At 36.9% G+C, this 22,473-nt stretch overlaps 1 protein-coding gene across 1 annotated transcript in view; it reads right to left on the bottom strand.

Moving 5' to 3' along the window:
- The window catches only part of slc6a2.S (solute carrier family 6 member 2 S homeolog), a 214,093-nt gene extending 191,952 nt beyond the window's left edge, over window positions 1-22,141 (bottom strand). The window contains exons 1-2 of the mRNA XM_018260422.2: window positions 21,819-22,141; window positions 21,146-21,686 (exon numbers count right to left, since the gene is read on the bottom strand). Of these exons, the coding sequence (XP_018115911.1) occupies window positions 21,146-21,440 (295 nt within the window). The 5' untranslated portion in view covers window positions 21,441-21,686; window positions 21,819-22,141. The remainder of the gene's footprint in view (window positions 1-21,145; window positions 21,687-21,818) is intronic.
- Window positions 22,142-22,473: the final 332 nt, after the last annotated feature.

Raw genomic sequence — 22,473 nt, 5'->3', positions numbered from 1 at the left:
ATGGAGGTTTGCAGAGGGAAGCCGGGACTGCCTGGAGGGGCCTTACAGGATTCTTACAGGCCTTGTGATCTGATACTTATATATGCATGATATAAAGAAACAGAGAAGATATGGTAATCTTTCTCTGATGATTTCTAACTTAATAATTATCATTATCAATACCGGTAATTTAAATGCTGCATCTATGCATCACAATGACTGCCTGTACATTGTTCTAGTCCCCAGTGCTAACATTTCATTAGCACTGGGGGAAGATTAAAGACATTCCAGCAAGCATTGCTTGGATTGCTTGCTTCTCCAGCCTTTCAAGGGATAGAAATTGGCCCTACCCAATTTAAACTAACTGCTTCTGCAATTGACATTCTGCTATGCATGACCAACCCATCAGAGGCAATCCCTTATCTTTCAAGCAGTATTGAAACTTTTGGTAGGGTGGCGAGATTTCAAGTAAACATGGCCAAAATGGTAGCCATGCCCCTTAATCCTCATCTGCAAAATACATGGCGTTGCCCTTTCCCTTACAAATGGGCTGCAAAGGCAATGCAGTTCCTGGGAATTCAGATCCCCTCCCGACTTCATGCATTATATAGTATAAATTTTGCTCCCTTACTGAATAAAATTGATTCAAGAGCTCAGTGTATGGTCGAAACTACCAGTGAATTATTTAGGAAAATGCCATCTAATCAAGATGATATGGTTCCCCCGTCTGTTATATCCGCTACAAATGCTTTCACTATTCCTTACCCGCAAGGATCTGACAAAACTGAACAAAGCACTTTATCTGGGGAGGTAAACATCCCAACAATTAAAATCTCATGGTGGGATAAATCTTCCAGACATACAGACATAACCTGGCTTGTAACCTCCGCTATGCAGCAGATTGGGTTAATAATAGAGAATTTTTTGCACTACCTACACTAGATCAGGCACTCTCACCAAACATCTCTTTGACTTCTGTCTTACATTTGGATGAGAAACAAATCCCACAGATAGTGAAGGATAACCCATTGATATAAACACCACAATCAGAGCTTGGCGTGCAGCGCGCCACAGACTTTATGTCTCGCCTTCACTGTCTCCCTTTTTACCATTTGTAGGCAACCCACAGTTTCTGAATAACTAGATTGGACACCCATTTCTTGTTTGGGCAAAGCTGGGCTTCACACAAGTTAGACACTTAAAGGAACAGTAACGTCAGAAAATAAAAGTGTTTTAAAGTAATGAAAATATAATGCAGTGTTGCCCTGCAATGGTAAAACTGCTGTGTTTGCTTAAGAAACACTACTATTGTTTATATAAATAAGCTGCTGTGTAGCAATGGGGGCAGCCATTCAAAGGAGAAAAGGCTCAGGTTACCCAGCAGATAGCAAATAAGCTCTGTCTGTCTAATGGTGTGATCTGTTATCCATTCGTTAACCTGTGCCATTTAGCCGTTTTTCAATTTCCGCCATTGCTCCACAGCAGCTTGTTTATATGATCTATAGTAGAGTTTCTGAAGCAAACACATCAGTTTTACCAGTGCAGGGCAACACTACATGATATTTTCATTACTTTAAAACACTTACATTTTTTGGTGTTACTGTTCCTTTAATGCGTAATCCCACAAATCCTTATTCCCTTTCCAAACTCAAAGAACGATATCCCTCAGTGACCTAGGACTTTTTCTCATATTTACAAGTTAGGCACTATGCACAAACAGTGACTCGCACTATTCCAGCTCCGGATGTAGACAATCCGATGGATCGCCTATTTCGATCAGACACAATACGACCTTCCACCTCCCTTTTGTATAGAATCTTAAAAGAACCATTGTCCGACAGGGACTTTGACAGAGGTATAGGGAAATGGCTGCATCAAACTCCATATCTTACATGAGGCAAACTATTTACCTTACACGTTAAATCATTATAATTTCTAAATTCAAGCCTCTTCCATGTCATGTTTTTAAACATACTGCACAGGGGATACTTCTCTCCCGATATACAGAAAAAGATGGATTGGTCCGATTCGGACGCCGGTCCAAAGTGCCAGGCCTTGAAAGCTGACATTTATCATTTTTTATGGTCCTGTCCATTGATCAAACAGTTTTGGAATGTGGTCACTGACTATTGTAAACTCACACTACATATTCAGATATATCTTAAACCTACATGGGCAATCTTTGGAGACACAGCGAAAATACCAAAAGTTGAAAAGAAATTAGCAAACATTGTCTTGGCGGTTGGTAGAAAAGCTATACTACAGTGCTGGATATCGAATCTGCCTCCTTCACTTGAAGTCATGTTTACTAAACTTGACTATGCTTACCATATGGATTGGCTGGAAGCCACTCTTGATCAACGTTTTTTAATGCTCAATGTACACTTCTAATCATTAGATGGTTAAAGAATCTGTAGACCTACTCCAGTTTATGTTTGTGACCCTCATTTACAATTGTATTTGCATGTTGCATTTTGTTTGTGAATGTGAATCTGCTTTGTGCAAACAATAAAGACATTTAAAAAAAAAAAAAAGATCTGAACTGAAATAGCATGAATGGGAAAAGTCTCAGAAAAGTCGCAAAAAACTTTTTGTATTGTCACACAAAAGCTAGTGTCAAACCCCCCTGAAAACTTCTAAAACCACAAATCAAAGAAAGATTTTCCAGTTGTAAGGGATATCTGTCATTGACTTCTACATGATTTTGACAGGTTTTAGCTGGAGTATTCAGAATTGTTTCAGCAAGTCACACTTTCTTTTTTGGATTTTTGGTATCAAAAAGTCTGACCCGTTTAATAAATTGGCCCCTTAGTAGGATTTAGAGAGTGATATTCTAAACAATTTTCAACTGGTTTTCATTTTTTATTATTTGTGGTGTTTGAGTTCTTATTCAGCAGATCTCCAATCTGCAACCTGGTTGATAAGGTACAAATTGCCCAAATGTGAAACCATGCACTGATATGAATAAGAGACTGGATTATGATTAGGAGAGGCCCTGGATAGAAAAAATAGTTATAGAAGTAGCAATAACTATACATTTATAGCCTTACAAAGCACTTTTTATGTGACCCCCATTCGAAAGCTGGAAACAGTCAAAAGAAAAAATGTTGTCATTAATCACTGCCACACTGTCTGGCCACTCACCAATAATATCAATGAGTATATACACACAAAAGGAATCTAACTGCACACAGCTCCTACATTGGAAGCTGTAATAATAAAAATTATGTAGTTAAACCACAACAATCACCACCCCTTAGTGTGACTATAGCAACCTGTTGCTTACTAATGCAAACCAGTGCAGAATAATACACCAGTCCTCATATATCAGGGGACTCATCCAAATTGTATATATTGTATAACAACCTCCCATCCCATCTCCCATCTTGTGAGATAATGTCAGTGGACATTAAAATACACATAACTGATCACATTAATTAAAAAAATGTGGAAAATATGCAAAGCAAAGGTATATATTAATAGAAATGTTGCTGGACAAAGCAATGGACTTCGACTTTCCCAAACATTAACTAGTTGCTCATTGCATGGTATATAAGGCAGCCTAAACTAGAAATATCCTGTATAAATTGCAAGGTGATTTTGAAACTAATGTATAAATTAAAGGAAAAGGTCTTGAAAAACAACTTAGCTACCCTTAGTGATTCTGGTACTTATTTAAAGAGGGAACATTATTTAACAGCATCATACTTCCTCATATGCACCACTGTTAAGGTGGTAAGAACAATAAATAAATGCATCAAAATTGTTAAGTTGTTAAGGAATTATAGACTATTCCCTAAGATTCATAAAAACATAGAATACAAAGGGGGTTATTTGCTAACTTTTACTTAACTCGCATCCTTGAATTTGGCTAATGTACTTTTATTTAATTAAACTCAAAAAAATCGGATCGAAAGAAAAACTTAAAAAAGAGGAGTTTTTAAAAATATCTCTAATTTTAGAATTTTGTAGGTTTAAATACCTTGGATGTGTCAAATTTATAGGCTCGAATACCTAAAACTTATCGATTTTATAAGCGAAAACCAAAAGGCCCCAAAACTCCTGAAAATCGTGAAGGCAAAAGAGACCTCTGGAATTGACTTTTACATGAATTTGACAGGTTGATGGAGTATTATATAATAAAGTGTGTGTTGTAATCAGCCTGTGGAAAAGGCAATGGGAAATGTGGCAAGTAGCACAAAGTAATTGCAGTCCCCTAATAAGTAGGAGCATTAAATGCCTGGATATAAGTAAATTTTCATTCAGGACCTGTGGGGACATTATCAAAGAAGCAAATTAGTCGCCAAGACAAAAAAGTCGCAGATAAAAAAGTCTCCAGAAGAAAAACTCTCATTGACTTTAATGCATTTAGAGTGAGAAAAAAATCGTCATGCATAAAAAAAGTTGATGCCTATTGACTTCAATTTTTTTCGCAAATTTTTTGGCAAAGCGAAATGGGACCTATTTGCTCATCACTAAAGGGGGGTAATGTTTTGCTGCCAGGAAATGTTTAGCTATAGATTGGCCGTCTTTCCCTGTACTATTATGGAACATCCACCGGTATGGTTGTTTATCCTTTCCCTGTGTGTGGTTGAAACCTTACCTATATATGACAAACCACAAAGACACCATGCAAAATACACTACAAAGGAACTAGTGAATGTCAATCTGTGGTGTCTCTTATACGTTGCCATTCCATTGCTGATTAAACTGCCAAATCACCTATAGCATCCTGGTTTTTGTAGTCCTCCCAGGCAAGTGTTAGGTTACTTGACAGGGACAAAGTCTTTCATTATCAAAAGGTCACCTAAATTATTAGCATATCTGTTGCCCATATTGGGTTTGTTGACATTAGTATAACTTAGTGATGTGTGCACTGTCCATAGAGAAAGTGTTGCTTAAAATCAGAGTCAGCCGGCTTGGGGGTTGAGATCTTGATGTGTAAACCAGAGAGCTTTATCCGTCTGAATCTTTATTTCTCTAGGATTGTATCCCTTTCCACAAACTATTGTGACGCCTGTGTTAAAGTTCTTTTTCTGTTGGAGTTGTTCCTTTTAACAAGAAGGAACTGGGAGTAAAGGACACTTCGGGAAGTAGATTTCGGGTGATGGAAATGGTCATGCAAAACAGTATTGCAATCAGTTGGTTTGTGAATAATGTAATGCCTAAGGTGTTGTCCAAATATTGGAAGTGTATAATGGAGGATTTTTTATTAAAGATTTTAGTGGTTTTAGAGGTTTTTTAAACACCAACTAAACTAAAAACTAAAACCACAGTTGTCATTGAATTTATTAAAAGATTTGAATATAAAAAGTATAAAACAAGCGCTGAACAATGTGCTAAAACATATGAATACCTACCCTAGGTAGCCCTTATGTGGACTGGCAGCCTACAGGAAGCTCTGTTTGGCAGTGCATCTGTTTTTATGCCACCAAACAAGCCAGTACCTGCATTGAGACTAAGAGCAACATCCTATGGGTTGTTGAGCAACAAATTACAAACCACTGGTTGGGGATCACTGCCTTAGAGGAAACATTGCTTGTAGTGTATTAGCAAACAGCTTTCCCATTGCGAGCATCTCTCCTCCAGAAAAAACAAAATTGACTCTGCTAGTATTTCCTGGAATTTTCATCACCCGATTTAAAAATTATGTGCCCCTAATCTGGCCGCCTCCTCTATTCCTCCCAAATGCAGGCATGTGCTTGCACACAAATATTATTTTCTTTTCAGTTGACTCCTGTGCTCCCTCTTTGATACATGCACATGCTGGGCATATTTAATATGCTGTGTAAAAAACAACAGTATAAAACACCACACATTGCCAAGCTTTGCCATGTAACAAAAGGTGTAAAAAACAGCATAACATTTTTGCATGTTTTTTCTTGGAGTGACTTCTACCGGAAGCAATGTAAAATAACGGTGTCAAATCTGGCGTTCACATGGCATAAAATTACACACACCTTGATAAACTCACCATTTATTTTACATAGCTTTTTACACCGTTTTTTCTAAGAATTTTGTTTTACACAGCATAACAAATGTGACTCTGGTTCACTTGTTCCTACAGACTGGATGCGGGCAGTGTCGGACTGGCCCACCGGGATACCAGGTAAAGTCCCGATGGGCCAGGTGTCAATGGTCCCTCATGCTGCTAAACATTTGACCTATTTCATGGTCCTTCCTTATTTCCATGAGAATAAAGAGGCTAAATAGATAGGATAATAGATTATAGTATGTAAATAAAAGAGAATAGAGATTGAGTGAGGAGAGGAAGAAAAATAATACTTAGAGTAGGCCCCTTGTCTAAGGGTTTTTGGGACCCCTGTGTCTCAGTCTGACACTGGATGCAGGAGATTCAAATAACTCAAAATCCGAAGCTTGTTAAATTCCAGCGCTCCGGGTGTCTGTAGGAACCAGGAAATACAAATATAGCATGTTGCCCCTAAAAACATACCACCCTAGGCCCAAGATTTTGTGGCCTTCCCACAAATCCAGGCCTGGGAATTGTTCTATTTACTAAAGTACTTTTAATTGCATCTACATCATACCTCCCAACTGTCCAGCTTTTGACAGCTTGGCCTGCAGTCTTGGATTTTTATTAAAAAGTCCAGAGTTATCTTTGATCTCCTGTACTGACACCAGAAAAAAATACAAAGTTTCTGAAATGTAACTTTGATCTCCTGCACTGACTCCAGAAAAAGATACAACGTTTCTGAAACTTAATTAAAATAAGTGACATTTTGGCAGAGAGTCCAGAACGCCGAGCAGCTGCACTTCAATATAATTTAATATAAGCAAAGAAACAATTGTAACAATTTCATATCATAAGCAAGTCTCTTGGGAGAAAAGTCTAGCAACTTAGACATTTCAGCTTCATTAGCAAAACTATTATAACATAAAACATGGCCGTACAACTCCAAGAAATGTAGCAGGCACCAGTAATCGGCTGGAGGTGGCATCACCTGCCAGTTCAGTGCTGGAGGACACCTCATCCCCCTTAATGTTTGATTCTGAGGTGGACTTGAGCCCAGACACCCAGGATATTTTTGATGAGTAGACAGGAATGGGGGGTGTATTACTGTCTGATGAGGAGGAGGTTGTGGCACAGCCCACATCAGTAGGGGGATATTAGGCAGGGTCCCCTAATGGCAGGCAGCAGGCTACTGGTGTGGAGTCAAACACCAGCATGTTGGATGTGGGTGTGGATGCCACGTATGATGCAGGGTCTGGTCTGGGGAATGACTTTGAGGATGACAGGGACCCCCAAAAGAAAAAAAAGGCTCCCATTTTGCCAGTTACTTAAAAACTTTGTGATTTTTTTACATTACCTCTGGTTGACTGCTAATGGTATCTACTACTTCTCTATATTGTTGTTTAACCAAAAATTACCATCTGTACTTTATATATCTACTATTAGATTACTAACACAATTACAACTAATAAATATGAACAGATAGTATCTAGGTGCTTTGTATCTCAGATACAAGAATAAACCATATATTTATGTGAATGAACATTATGGGGCAGATTTACTAAGCTCGAGTGAAGGATTCGAATTAAAAAAACTTCGAATTTCGAAGTGTTTTTTGGGCTACTTCGACCATCGAATGGGCTACTTCGACCTTCGACTACTACTTCGACTTCGAATCGAACGATTCGAACTAAAAATAGTTCGACTATTCGACCATTCGATAGTCGAAGTACTGTCTCTTTAAGAAAAACTTCGACCCCCTACTTCGGCAGCTAAAAGCTACCGAAGTCAATGTTAGCCTATGGGGAAGGTCCCCATAGGCTTGCCTGTGATTTTTTGATCGAAGGATATTCCTTCGATCGTTGTATTAAAATCCTTCGAATCTTTCGAAGGATTTAATCGTTCGATCGAACGAATAATCCTTCGATCGATCGATCGCAGGATTTGCGCTAAATCGTTCGACTTCGATATTCGAAGTCGAACGATTTTAGTTCCTGGTCGAATATCGAGGGTTAATTAACCCTCGATATTCGACCCTTCTTAAATCTGCCCCTTTATTTACATCCTGTAATTGCAATGATTCTGAAATACTACGTAATGCTGTTTACATATGACACCTTAAACTGGCCTGCATGGGGTTATGGGCAAGGCCCAGTGTAAAAAAAATCACTGTTACAGAGAGAAGGAGAAACTTAGCTAGAATCCTAATGCTCCCACTAGGTTTATATCAACACTACAACACTGTATATTGTATCCACCTACTGTGAAAAAACCCCATAGCTACTGATATATATACTGAATTTTAGCAGTTCCTACTGTATGGCTCTCAGCATCCCTTGAGAATCTAAATTCACTGAAATAAAGTATACGCACTTGTTAGTCACTACTTTGAATTTTATTTTTGGAGCTGACATTTCGCCAGTGATAAATCAAGTTATGCTGGGAATCAGAGTTTTCAACTCAGGTGCAATATTTTATGCTATATGCTATAAACTTATGAATTTATAAGCTTACCAGAATCTGAAAATTCACTTACCATACATGAGTAACACATTGTGCAAGAACTTTCCTTGCTAGAGAAAACTAGAGAGTGTGGGAGACATTTTTTTCTGAAGGAAGAATTAAGATATATAATATGTCATTCCCCTGTGTTTTTGTTTGTAACTGCAATGTGAATGTGATTTAAGATTCACATGGAAGAGAAATCTATTTAAATAAAAAACGTATGTGAACAGTCTCTGGGGATTATACTGCAAGATTTTACTGCATGCTATGTTTGTGCAATGTGAGCACAATGTTTGATGGTAAATGAGAAATAATTATTTTTTTAATATTTTTTTTCTTTACTAAAGATACTATGGGGACTATTAATTAAACCTCAAATTTATCTGATTAGGTTTTTAAAGGGAAACTAAAAATCTTTAGAGGAAAAAGTAAAAATTTTTTGGAGGTGTATTATGCTCTGAAGCTGTTAAAAATTTGAATCTGAAAATACTCCAGCTAAAAATCATGCAGAAAAAATCATATCGAAATCATGTAGAAGTCAATGGCAGATGATCCCTTTAACAATCGGGACTTGCTTTTTACCTTCAGGATCCTCTATAGTTTTAGTCTGTTTTGTGCTGGTTTTTGTTCGAAAATCTGATACTTTTGAGTTGTCGTGACAACTAGAAAAAGTAATTCAAGCATCAAATTGAAAAAAAAATAAAATAATTTATTGGTTAAAGGGGATTCAGGGGGGGACGGAGTGAGAAAAAGTAGAGTTTTAGTTCAAATGCCTTTTAGGGACCTATTTATGAAGTCTTGAATTTTTCTGGTCGAGTTTTAAAGGGAAAAAAATCTGAAATCTTGGTGGAAAAAAACTTGAATTTTCTAGATTTATTATGCTCCAAGCTGCTAAAAATCTGAATCCAGCAAAAACCTGTCGAAATCATGTAGAAGACAATGGCAGATCACCCCTTTAACAATTATAACATGCCTTATACCTTCAGGTTTCTTGATAGGTTCGGGCTGTTTGAGCTGGTTATCATTTGATTTGAGTTTTTTGGGCGACAACTTCAAAAAGAGTTTTCAGAGAGGCAATTCTAAAAAGTTGCCTAATTTAAACTGGAGCTCAATTTTGTTGCAACAGTTTTTTACACTGATTTCTCCAAGAAAATTGTTGGTAAATTAAGAGGGTTAAGGTTTGGGAGTCTGGTGGGATTTTTTATTAAACAGAGTGAGTAAAAGTCGAGTTTTAGTAAATGACCCCTTAAAGTTTTTATGAAATGTCTGATAAAATTGTGATAACATTACAGAATTTCCTCATGGTATTAGATACTAAGGAATCTATTTACTAACATTCAAATTTCTCTTATTTTAACAAATTTCTAGGAAAAGTAAAGTTTGGTGATACCTTTTATTGGCTAACTGAATAAGTAACAATTGCAAGCCTTCGTCAGGCAAAATGCATTCTTTTTTTCTGTATTTCTTTAAAACTCTAAAAATGTGAAAGCTTAAAACAAATAAAACCTCTAATACAAAACTGCACCCAGTAAAAGCTGTCGAGGTTCCATAGAAGTCAAAGGGAATTGTGCTGATCCTAAAAAATAGAAATTCGAAAGTGAGTTTAGTTGTGGTTTTAAAAACCTCTAAAATCACTACAATTAGACTCTTTGAGCATGTATCACACTCATAAAAATGTAGCATGTTGCATTTTATAAAACACAACTGTGCTAAAATGTAGATTACATTTAAAGAAAATCCAATAACACTTTATGAGGTAAACTCACCAATGTGAGAGGTCCAGGTGCATACACCCGCTTAGTTTCCACAAAAACTCAAAATTCACAATTGTCAGGCTGGCACAAAGCTGGATCATCACAAACAATGATGTAGATTTGAAAACTAGTGACTATAACCAGCAAGAATATAATGAAATCAATTAGCCCTCATGCTTAGGTGCACTTAAACACATGTCAAACATGTTGAATGCATAAAAATGTTGTGTACAAAATGATCAGTATATTGGATCAGTAATGATCTAAAGCAACACCCCCTCCAGCAGAAATAATTCCACAAACTAAACGGTATTGCTCTTTATCAGTTCCATGCTATATAGCTATACCCTCTTTGGGTGTTTAATAAAATGACAGAAGTGGCAATACTTTGGTTTCAAAGGAAGAAACAGTAACACCCAGGGGGTTATTTACTGAAAATTATTTTTTTCTCATACTACAAAATCTGAATCATACTATTTTAACAAATTGCCATTCAAAAAGCTAAAATGTTTTGAGTTTTCAAGCTAAAACCAAAAACCAACCAAACAATTTTTTCGAATTTGACGCCCGAAACCACAAAATTTTTAGATTACGGAAAAAACCCCAGTACAAATCAGGTCAACAGGACAAATGCCATTGACTTCTTCATGAACACGGCAGGTCTGAGTTGGAGTACTTTTTAATTCAAACTTTTAACACCATTGAATGACTGTATTCAATCAACTTTTTTATATTCAGATTTTTTAATAAATAAGCAAACATTCAAGTTTACATTGTGAGTTTATTCAAAGTAGAAAAATCCTCTAAACCTCACAAATTAAATTTTTCATAAGCCCATAAAACAAACTGGTCCACTGGCAGTCTAAATATGTCATAAACCTGATTTTATTAATGCCTCAACCACTTAGTAAAAACCATTAGTAAAACTTAATCCAGGAAAATTACAAATATTTTACTCACAGACTGAGATTTTTTCTTTGCTCCCCTAATACTGCACAAGCTTGACCCTTACTTCCTGGGGAATTCACAAAAGTGGAATAAACTGAAATTAACAGGAGTCATAAGAATGTCAGATCAACATTCTTATAAATATGGTGGTTTTGTACACAATTTTTTTGGATTTGACACCTGAAAAAATAGTATTTTCCCCTTTAAAACTCCAACCAGAAAAAAACAAGTTTTCGTAGTTGCCAGAGTTAATAACATTCAGAAAGATGGAGTTAAACTGGCAAAGGTTTACTCCAACTTCCTGATGTAAATAAAAAATATTTTGGAGTAGAGTGGAGTTTTTCCCAATTCATAATAATAATAAGCCAATTTAGCAACAAAATGAGTTTGATACTCAATTCAATAATCCAAAGAAGTAACATTGTATTCAATGGTAATAATTCACAAAGATTAAACTGTAAGTGATGTAAAGGCTGCCATATAAAAAGTAATTGAAATTTAGTAAAATAAACTGAACTAAAAGTGTCATAGAAGAACTCTGCCAATCTGCCAATCATTCCAGGCTGAAATCCTGTTGGATGATAATCTGGTGCTCATCTCGGTCTACATAGGTCCCACTATATGATCCAATCAGTGGCCCAATTTGACCAGTACAGTATGTGGGTGACCAAATTGGGCTCAGATCCACTCATTTGCAGTATGGCCACCTCCTTATTGGAGATTAACTGCCATTAACCCTTTCTCTGCCATCTTTTTATTTTAATTAAAAGAAGCTTCTTGAAACGCGTCAAGTGACTATACGTGTTTTAGGGCAGGAAGTACAACTGTAATTGATGCCTGTTCACTATTTTAAAGTACTAAATAAACGCTCAATGGTGGCAAGTTGGACACGGACAAATACGTTTTTATTTTTCTAATCATTGTAAAAAAGATATAGGCTTCTACGTGTCTAATAAAATGAACAAAAATCATGTCTCACATAGTACAATCACATATATCAGAAACATAGTTTAGATTTGGAAAGTTCTATGTCTCCTGAACGTGCCAATACCAAATATATATATAGTTTAATGGCGATTTCTTACTTGTATAAATCAAAATCTCCATGCAGTACACTAGCACATTTCCAAAGCACCGTTCCACAAAATGGCATACTTCTGATTTCAAGGTCAAACATTCCACTAACAGTAGGTTAACCCTAGAAAACTACACATTATGAGAAAGAGCAGACTCTGGCAAATCATAAATGGGTAAATATATCTATGTATTTCAAACTACCAAGTTGCAATTCTTTCCTAAAGTTATAATTTTTATAGATATTTGTAAATTTGTGAATGTACAGCATCATATCTCCCACACATTATTAGGTACCAGCGTAAAAACGCTGTAAATATGAATGCCAGGAGTCCACTGAAGAGTTTAATGCCCAATCCCAAAGCATGTGGCATATAGGGGTCCCAAAATGTAGACACAGCACAGTCAGCACATCTACACCAATTTTGGGGGGCAAAGGTATAAAAAGTATGTTCACCCCATAAAAAAATATATTTTCGGAAGGTACACATTCCCCCCAACCCAAGTGATTGCTAGCCCAGTTCTCTTCACTTCCTGTGGACTTCAAACTCACTGAGAGATCCCCTATCCCTGTCATGCACCTGGGTGTCAGTTTCACTTGCTTTTTTATTCAGTTTCAGCTGAATCAATCACTTTTTTGCACAAATTGTGTGCAAAATGGAGAAGTATTTAAGAATATAAAATCTTTTCCAGCAGCAGTGCAGCTTCCAGGCACCTGCTCATATTAACCCTCTTCCTGCCAAAAACTCTCACCTTAGCATTTACTTTTTTTGTGGTTTGTTTAGTAAAATAATGGGAGGGAATAAAAAGAAAAATTAGAGAAGCTTACAAGAAAGCACGGGGTTAGAAGTATAATGTTGGGGGCTCATGGCATAGAGGCTTACATAAAAGCTGCAGCTGAAGTGGCGGGCTGCAATAGTGGCAGCTAGTAAAATGTATGGGAAAGCCATAATATTTGCCCATACACTAACTGCAGTGCATACGTTAGTGCAGTGGGGTATCACAGTATGGGGTTGCTATATCACTGTAGAACCCCTAGAAGGATTAGGCAGTGTAATCTTATCTGTGCCCACCTTCCCACAATACCTCTCATTCCACCCTGGATGATACCTGAGGAATGGGTTTCAGTGGTCAATGACAGAGCACCCCCATCCAAGGGCAAAAAGAGCAGCAAAACATCTGCCCCTCATATGGTGACATTGTCTAGTAGTCCAACTGTTAGATGCAGTCAACCGATGCCAGACCATGCACTCTCACCTCCAGACCCAGTAGGGAAAAAAGAGTTAAATGGTCTGGAGAGCCTTGAACAGGGGAATATGTATATACCCACAGAGTCTGGGGTTCTGTATCTGCCTCCAACAAATTTGCAGGATCTTCCCTTGGAGTATAAAGGGACACCTAATGAAACTCCTGCAGAGTAGGCAGTCAATGTTCCTGAGGTGCTGAGCTTTGGGAACTACAACCAGCCTCAGTGGTAAGTGTCTCAGGATATAGAGAAGCTTACAAGAAAGCATGGGGTTAGAAGTATAATGTTGGGGGCTCATGGCATAGAGGGTTACATAAAAGTTGCAGCTGAAGTGGATCTGTGCTTTATTAAGAATTGGTAACCAGTCTCACTACTCATCACAGACTATAAAATCATAGCCAAAGCTTTATCACTGAGGCTCAAGTCTGTGCTGACAGAGGTGATTCATCCTGATCAGTCCTTTACAGTCCCCGGCCAGACAATTTTTGACAATGTCGTTTTGCACAGAAGGCTGGTCTATCACTAGCTTTTCTCTCCCTAGATCAAGAGAAAGCATTCAACAGACAACCCACAAAAAAGGAAGCATAATGCTATTTATCAACAAAAAAGTAAATGCTAAGGTGAGAGGCTTTGGCAGGGAGAGGGTTAATGTGAGTTGCACTGCTGCTGGAAAAGATTTTATATTCTTACATCCTTCTCCCTTCCGTTCTCTTTCCTTACAAAACTGAGTACAAAAAAAGAGTACACAGCAAAAAAAGTGATTGATTCAGCTGAAACTGAACACCCAGGTGTGGGGGAGGGGTAGGGATCTCTCAGTGAGTTTGTAGCCCACAGGAAGTGAAGGGAACTGGGCTAGCAATCACTCAACTTCTGAGTCAAAATAAAAATTGATTTTAAGTAAAGTAAATCAACTCAAAACTCCCTAAAATTCACACACCACATAGCCAACACCTTCACACACAAAATGAGAACACAAATCTTGCCTTAGACAGGGATTTATCTGCTCAATTTGAACATGAGGGCTTTCTTTTTGTGGCTTCTTCAGTATCTGGAATATTATTCAAATTGCAGGTGAGTGATTGCTCACCAAAGTTAATCACATCTCAGAGGAGATAACTGACTGAATAAAATACAACTGCCACTTAAATTAAAGTACACTTCAATATGGAGTGTGAGGGTTGTCTGAACAGAAACCAACAGTAAACACTGACTGGGGTCTCTTGCCCTCATTAAACACTCGCGTCCAGATGGTGTCATAGCAGGAGACAAGGACAAGGAAGTGTACAGTGTGTAGCATGAGAGAATACAGTAGCTTTCTTGTCATGTCATGAAAGCATGTCAATGTAAAATTCTCCATCTGACTCAAGTTGTTGGAAGGAGGTGCCTCAGGGGATTGACGGGTCTTGGGTTCTCTTATTATGGCTGAAGGTAGAGACTTCCAAGGTGGACGTGGCTCTCCAGCACATACAACCCCATTAATGAATGAGTCAGGTGACCTAGATCTCCTGGAGCAGATGATATGGAACCCTAGTGGTGAGGAATCCCATGAGCTGCATTACTGCCTGAGCTTCCACCCAATTTGACCTCTCAAAATCCAGGAGATCCCCAACTCTAGTTAACTGAACCTGGTAAAGTGGCTCCCCGTCTTCTTTTCTGCTGATTCACTGCACATGCCCTGTGCTGCTGTAAATTACTGAGCTTAGGGACAAACTCACAATATGCAGTACACATAGAATATAAATGTCACACTATAATGTTAATTAGTAATTAAGACAGATAATTACTACATGGCAGCCCAGAAACCAGTGCAATTGGCGTGATCATTTAATAATCAGCCTTGTAGCATCATCTTATATTACAGACAAACCTCATTTTCTGCTTGATAATTTGTGACAACCCCTTGTCGCAGAAGCTTAGCTTCTCAACAGCTTCTCAGAGCCCACTGAGCATGTGAGTGTCGCAGACACTTTCCAAGATGGTGACCCTCTGTGACAGGTTTAGGGTCCTGGATCATTGCTGCTATTAAGAAGATGAAACTTTTAGCTGATGCAGTAAGTTCAGTATACAGAATATGGCATTTTAGCCATATTAATTTTTGGGGTTCAGATCTCCTTTAAGTGGCAGTTGTATTTTATTCAGTTAATTATCTTCTTTGTGATTAACTTTGGTGAAAAATCACTCACCTTCAATTTGAATAATATTGCAGATACTGCAAAATCAACAATTTTGGGGGCAAGAAAAAAGTATGTTCACCCCAGAAAACCATATATTTTCGGAAAGTACACATTGCCTGAATTTACATTGGGTATGCATGTATTTCTACTCCAAAGCACCCAGCCGCAATTTTTTCCTAACTTTGCAGATTTTGGTGAGATTTCCAATCACCTCAAAAACTTTCAACTTGCAGCATCTTATCTCCCACATACTATTAGGTATCAAAATAAATCACCCTAAATATGAAAGCCTGGGGTACGATGAACAGTTTTATGTATTCTATGTACAATATAAGTTTACCTAAATATTTGGCATATAGGGGCACCAAAATGTAGACACCCCATTCGAGCTATCAGTTCTGTAATAACAGATACTGCAAAATCAACAAATTTCCATCAATTTTGGGGGGCAAACGTAGAAAAAAGTACATTCATCCCAGAAAACCATATATTTTCAGAAAGTACACATTCCCCCGAATCCCAATTGCATATGCATGTCTTTCTATTCCAAAGCACCAAGCCGCAAACCTTTCCTAAATCTGGTGATTATGGTGAAATTTCCAAAAATCGCCTCAAAACTTCCACCTTGTGACATCTTATTTTCCACATAGTATTAGGTACCAAGATAAAACACCCTAAATATAAATGCCTGGGGTCCGCTGAATAGTTTGATGCCCAATATGTATTAGTTTATCTAAGCATGTGTACATAAGTTTATCGAAGTGCATGGCATGTAAAGACTCCAAAATCTACCTTGTGCATACTTGTTTGATGGTTTACATTTACACTAATTTGTAAACATTGCCAGTGTTATGTGGGATAAAAGCTACAAAAACTTATGGTGACCCCTAAAAACCATATATTTTTGTAAAGCACACATTCTGATGAATCCAAAATACTTTCTACTCTAAACTACCATACCGTAAAGCTTCACTAAAGGTAGCAGTTTTTATGACATTTCTGAAAATCGCCTAAAAATATTGCAATTGGCTGCATTTACAGGTATCTCACCCAATTTCTTACATACAATTGTAAAAAAAGCCTAACTATTGATGCCAAGGGTCTACTGAACAGTTTGATGCCCAATATGCATATATATACCAAAGCAGCTGTCATGTTTGGACCCCAAATAAAAATAGTGCATAATAATTTTCTCAGCTGTCGATTCACCTTCTCTACTCCAAACTACCATACTGCAAAGCTACGCTAAAGTAAGTGGTTTATTTGACATTTCTGTAAATCGCCTAAAAATATTGCAATTATATTAGTGAATTCCTGTTAGTCTAGGAATAACTTGAAAAGAATACCTTTTGTCTCTAGATTCAGTACAGTGAGTACCTAAATATTGTCATGGTGGTGATCATGTCAAAGCATTATTAGGAAAATAATGTGGATATTCTGCATTGAGACACTGGAACCCCATGGCTTTAGTCGGGAATATAAATTGGGAATTTGCACCCTATTTCAGTAGATGTTTTTAAATACATGGTCATCTTTTTTTAAAATATGGTAATTTCTATTTCTTTACAAATACTATGTTACGGAATCAAAAACTATATCTGGACAAGTGAAAGATAGAAACATGTGGACACTCTGTTGAGATGTAACATTGTATCTGTAATCATAGCCTTTTACATTTTTTTCCCAGGTTGATTCTTGTGATTTTTGAATATGTCTATAGGTGATGCTGTGTACAATAGCATAAAGTTTGCATGACCACGTGAAGGCCAGGTTTGGGCCCGAAACTTTGTTTCTTGTCAGAGATGTGAGCCATATAATACCAATAAAGGCTTAATTTCTTGGACAGTGTTGTGACAACCATTTACTATCCAAGCTAGTTGAGAGGACAATTTTACAGGGGCACCTCTTTGTTTCTTTCAAAGGAGAACTAACCCCTCCTACCAAAGCCCCCCTAAAATTGCAAGCATTGCCCCACCCCTCTCCCTTCCCTATGTGCTTTATTGTAAAAAAAAAAACCCCTCCCGGTCGCTATTTTTTGGCTCTTCATATAGTCTTTAGGTCTCAATGCCAGTTTGCGCATGCACAGTTGAAACAGATTCCTGACTTGGCCCAACCACCTATGCGCCGGTAGGCTTTGTGTCAGCGCATAGACCCAAATGAAAATAAGTTTTTTTTACATTAAGTGCATCACAGGGAGAGAGCGGGAAGGGAGGTTATGCCTGCAGGTTTAGGAGGGGGGGCTTTTTGGTGGGGGGTTTAGCTCTCTTTTAAAGAGGTTCGGTGTGTACTGATCAATTGCATTGCAGCCCTGATAGCAGCAGCAGTAGCAGTAACTTCTTTAAAAATTATGGTTTGCTTTGTTGCTCTTTATCCCATTTTGCATTCCCAGAATTGACCATGCTTGGATACAATTTTGTGTTTCCCATTTATTTTGCTTGTTTTATATAATTTTTTTTTACATTTGGGGTTATGGTGTCTAACAAGAGTGATGTCATCATGAGGTCACTCAGGTCTCTATTCCTGCTCACAAATGCACATTTAAAATATTATAAGTGCAGATCTTCTTTGCGGCATTGGAATACATATTTGATAGTTGATGGACTGCACCCAGGCTATATTTGTTCTATTTGTCAGCATTCAGTACATATGTAAGGGTGCCTTGCAAAATTATTCAGACCAGAAAATAGGTTTGGTATTGTAATGATTGACTGCAAGTGTCCATTTGTATTTGTTTAAGTTTGTAAAGCATTAAAAGAAGATTAAACATTCTATCATATTTATGTTTTAAAATGGGGTACAACATTTCCTATGTATACAAAAGTCACAAATAACATGTAAAGAATATCCTTATAAAATGTGCTTGTCATCAATTTGTGTAGTGATTTTGCTGGTCAGCAACACATACTTTTTTTTGGCAAACTCCAGACATGGTTTACATGGTTTAAATATAATTTTTTTTAAGGCAGTGCATTGCTGGCCAATACCTACAGTGAAGTAGGAAGAAGTGCTGTTGGGCTGGGTTTTATCAGAAGGGACTGGGCATCTTATTATGAAAGAATAAAAATGGATGGTGCACAATATAGTGGACATTGCAGTTTTTGGCTGGAGCGGAGTCAAGTTAGTGGGAAGCCACCACGAGGGTAACTACAGAACCGCTCACATGTAAGTGCCTAAAGTACATTGGTGCACAATATAGGCAACAGTTGCATCCAAATATATATGTATATATATGCATATGCTTGCTTGTACATAATTACCTCCATATACTTAAAGCTGTTATTGCTATAAGGTGGTTTTACAAATCTTAAGTGATGAAGTGGGGATAGGCATGTAAGGAGGTCAACCAGACAAGACTATTGGAGATACAGGCTGTTAAATAGGCATATTGCTGAGGAGACATTTAAGACAGAAAAGAGATTGCTGTAATCTCTGTTGTCTTAGTGTGAAAATAGACCACAGGGGAAAGATTTACAGTTAAAAATAAAGAGATAAGGGTGAACAGCAAGATGAAAAAGATATTTCAAACATACTTTCGAGCAACAAGTGTGGTGCACATCTTATTCTGACCACACCTCAAACAATGCCATACTTGCAGTAAAGTATGGTGTTGGCTGAAGTGTCTATTCGTTGTGTTAAAACTGAAGAATGCATTTTGCCAAATATAGCAGAATACTGATCCCATTCTCCATATGAAAATTGAGATTTAGACATGTCATCTGACTAACATGAGGGGCCTGAAATAAATCTTCCACGAAGAATAGATCCATATCACTGAACAGAGTTGAGTGTTGTTTATACCTACCACAAAGCTGCCATTTCTACAAATATTAAGGTGTAGGGATATAATTCAGAACAGCACAGTTAAGTAACATGGTTACATAGTTAAATCATGTTGAAAAAAGACAAAGTCCATCAAGTTCAACCTCTCAAAATGAAAACCCAGCATCCATACACGCCCCCCTCCATACCTTCACATAAATTATATATACCCATATCTATACTAACTATAGAGTTTAGTATCACAATAGCCTTTGATATTATGTCTGTCCAAAAAATCATCCAAGCCAAGCATTAACAGAATCATCTTTCACAACATCATCTGGCAGTGCATTCCAAAACCTCACTGTTCTCGCTTTGAAGAACCACCTACGTTGCTTCATAATTTTAAGATTTATTTCTAACATATAATAATACATAAAGACACACAGTTTGAGTTTCATTAGGTTGAAATAAACCCAGTTTCAATGTAGGCTTTGTTTTTCAGCAAAAAAAAAAGAAGAGAGAATTGGTCAATGGTTTAAATGATTTTAAAGGGCATATTTTCCACCACCAAAGGCGCAGGCTAATTGAACCAGTTGGGGTTAACAGTGAGGTTTTTTTAAAAAAAAAAAATTGTCCCCGCCGGCGCTAGGACACTCGCACCCAGAGGGAGCTGGACTATTAGGTGTAACAATATAAAATGTATATGCTTAGCTATAGCATGACAAATGTACGCAGTGCTTTACAAGGCTTACCACAAACAAGGGTAGAGTTATACTAAATTAGAAAATAAATAAATCTATGCTGAAGTGCTTAGGTGTTTCAATACACATTGGGTATGAGGTCCCTTTCCTGAAGAACTTACAGTCTATTAGGAAGAGGAGATAGAAACAAAAAGAGGTTGGAAACAAGTACATAGGTTTGTTTAAATGTAAAAGGAAAAAGTATGCTTTTATTATTTGTTTACAGAAAATAAAAACATAAATATGTCTTTTTTTAAGATTCTTGTGTGTTTATTTGTACAATATAATCAATACATAGGGGTATATTTATCAAGGGTCGAATTTCAAATTTGAAAAACTTCGAATTTCAAAAGACGAACTGAAATTAAGTTGTAGTTTTTTTTTTGACCGAATAGGTCCATTTTCAATTGAATAGGTATGTATTTTGATGAATTCGAATCATACGAATCGAAATTTGAATTTTTTGAATTCGAAAATTCGCCTCAAACTTTGATAAATCTGCACCATAGTGTTCAACATCATGCATTAATTAACCATTTTTAAATGCCAATCCCATTACCCTGTTGCATCTTCTATAAAATAAGAAGAAATTAATGAAATTAATGTAACATTATGTATTAAATATTCTAATACATGAATACATCAAAGCAAATATTGAACATTAATAGTATGAATGGCCTGACCTTGTAACACCTGAACATTAAAGCAAAATCATATTAACTGTGAATAGTACATTTAAATACAAGTGAAGAGAAGCAGATATCTTTCAAGTTGTACTCTGTGCTGAAATCTATGTCAAACCAAATAAAAATAAAGTATAAAACATTAACATTGCAACAAAGTGAATTATAATTTTAGTTGTGTTAATTTACACAGGGTAATGTCACAAAATGTACTTTAAAAAAAAATAATCAAAGGTTTTAAAGCAGATAATTGTACAACTGTGTGATACTGACATATTAAGGACTGCTTTATATACTATATGTACTTACCTCCTCCATTTTTATAGCAGAGAAAGGGGAACCTCCAAACATTGGCAAGATCAACTGAAAATCCAACTACTGAAAGAAGAAAGTCTATCTTTTTGCCCCATTGCTCTCGTTCTTGCTGTCCTTCACCTTGGACCTCATACTGTGGTGATAAATCTGGAGCTATTACTGTGCTGCTGGTATACTGGACTCCATTCTGTTCTTTGACCAGAATCAGTTCTACATCTTTTTTGTCTGGGGCAACCGCAGACAGTTTGAGGTCAGACTGACCATGCTTAAATACCTTGATTTTCAGCATGACAAAGCTGTTAAATAAAACAAAGGAGTGCTGTTGGAAATGGAACCATATAGTTGAATACTGAATTAACTGGATTATTTGACAGTAAGAGCTGTTGAACTTTTCTGTTGCTGAAGAAGGTGAATATGGGAATTAACCAGAGGACAACATTACATTCTGTCTTCTTTAAATCCTATTCAGAGTCATATTAGGTCCCTGAAGCAATATTTTCAGATGAAAAATCTCAGTTTCTGAAGTTTCCAATTACTGTGAAAATAAAAACATGTTTGTCAAGCACTGATCTATGAAAAACTTGCTTTAAACAAAATGGAAGCACTGCAAACTTTACTATGCTGTTTTATCAGATATTATGTATGTATGAGAAACCCACAAACTTACCATGTAAAAGAACGCAGAGATTGTGTTGCATCTGAATTCCAAATAACATAAGCATTGAGGTGAAGTTTTTTCTGGTATCTACATCTTCATTGATGTAGATCCAATGTTGTTAAAGACTTTGTGGCTCCTCTGTTGCAAGGAAAATGTGTGCACTTCGAAGAATGGAGCTTTTTAAACCAAGCTCCACTTACTCCACGTGATTTAGTTTTAACCATAAACCAAATGATGACTGGACAGCTCCACCTAATGGACAAAGGGCTCATCATACATGGATTAACAGCTCTGAACCCATGATGTGTAAAATGAATAAATAAAAGATAATAGTTTCCTACCCCCTCCTTAGAGGATGTCAGGAAGCAAATTAAGGGAGTTAGTTTGTATCTTTTGAGTGTCAGAACTGAAACTATAGACAATCTGGTGAATTTAAAGTAGACTGTCCTAAGGGCAGAATGGTAATTTGATTTAAAAGAAACAAAATAGATTACCTGTGCTATGTTAACTATAATAAAATCTGACAGGAGAAGTGAGACAGAAAACAAAATGGCAAAGGCAGGCTTATATGCTGTATATTGAGAGTGTAAAAATGTATTTTGTTCTTTTAACATGTATGAAAATATACAAATCTTTATAGAAATGTTGGTACTGGTTTATATAT

Source organism: Xenopus laevis, chromosome 4S, assembly GCF_017654675.1.
Source record: "Xenopus laevis strain J_2021 chromosome 4S, Xenopus_laevis_v10.1, whole genome shotgun sequence".
In the NCBI taxonomy this organism is placed as follows: Eukaryota; Metazoa; Chordata; class Amphibia; order Anura; family Pipidae; genus Xenopus; species Xenopus laevis.
Note: the sequence above shows the minus strand (reverse complement) of the source record. Positions and strands in the feature narration are given on the sequence as shown.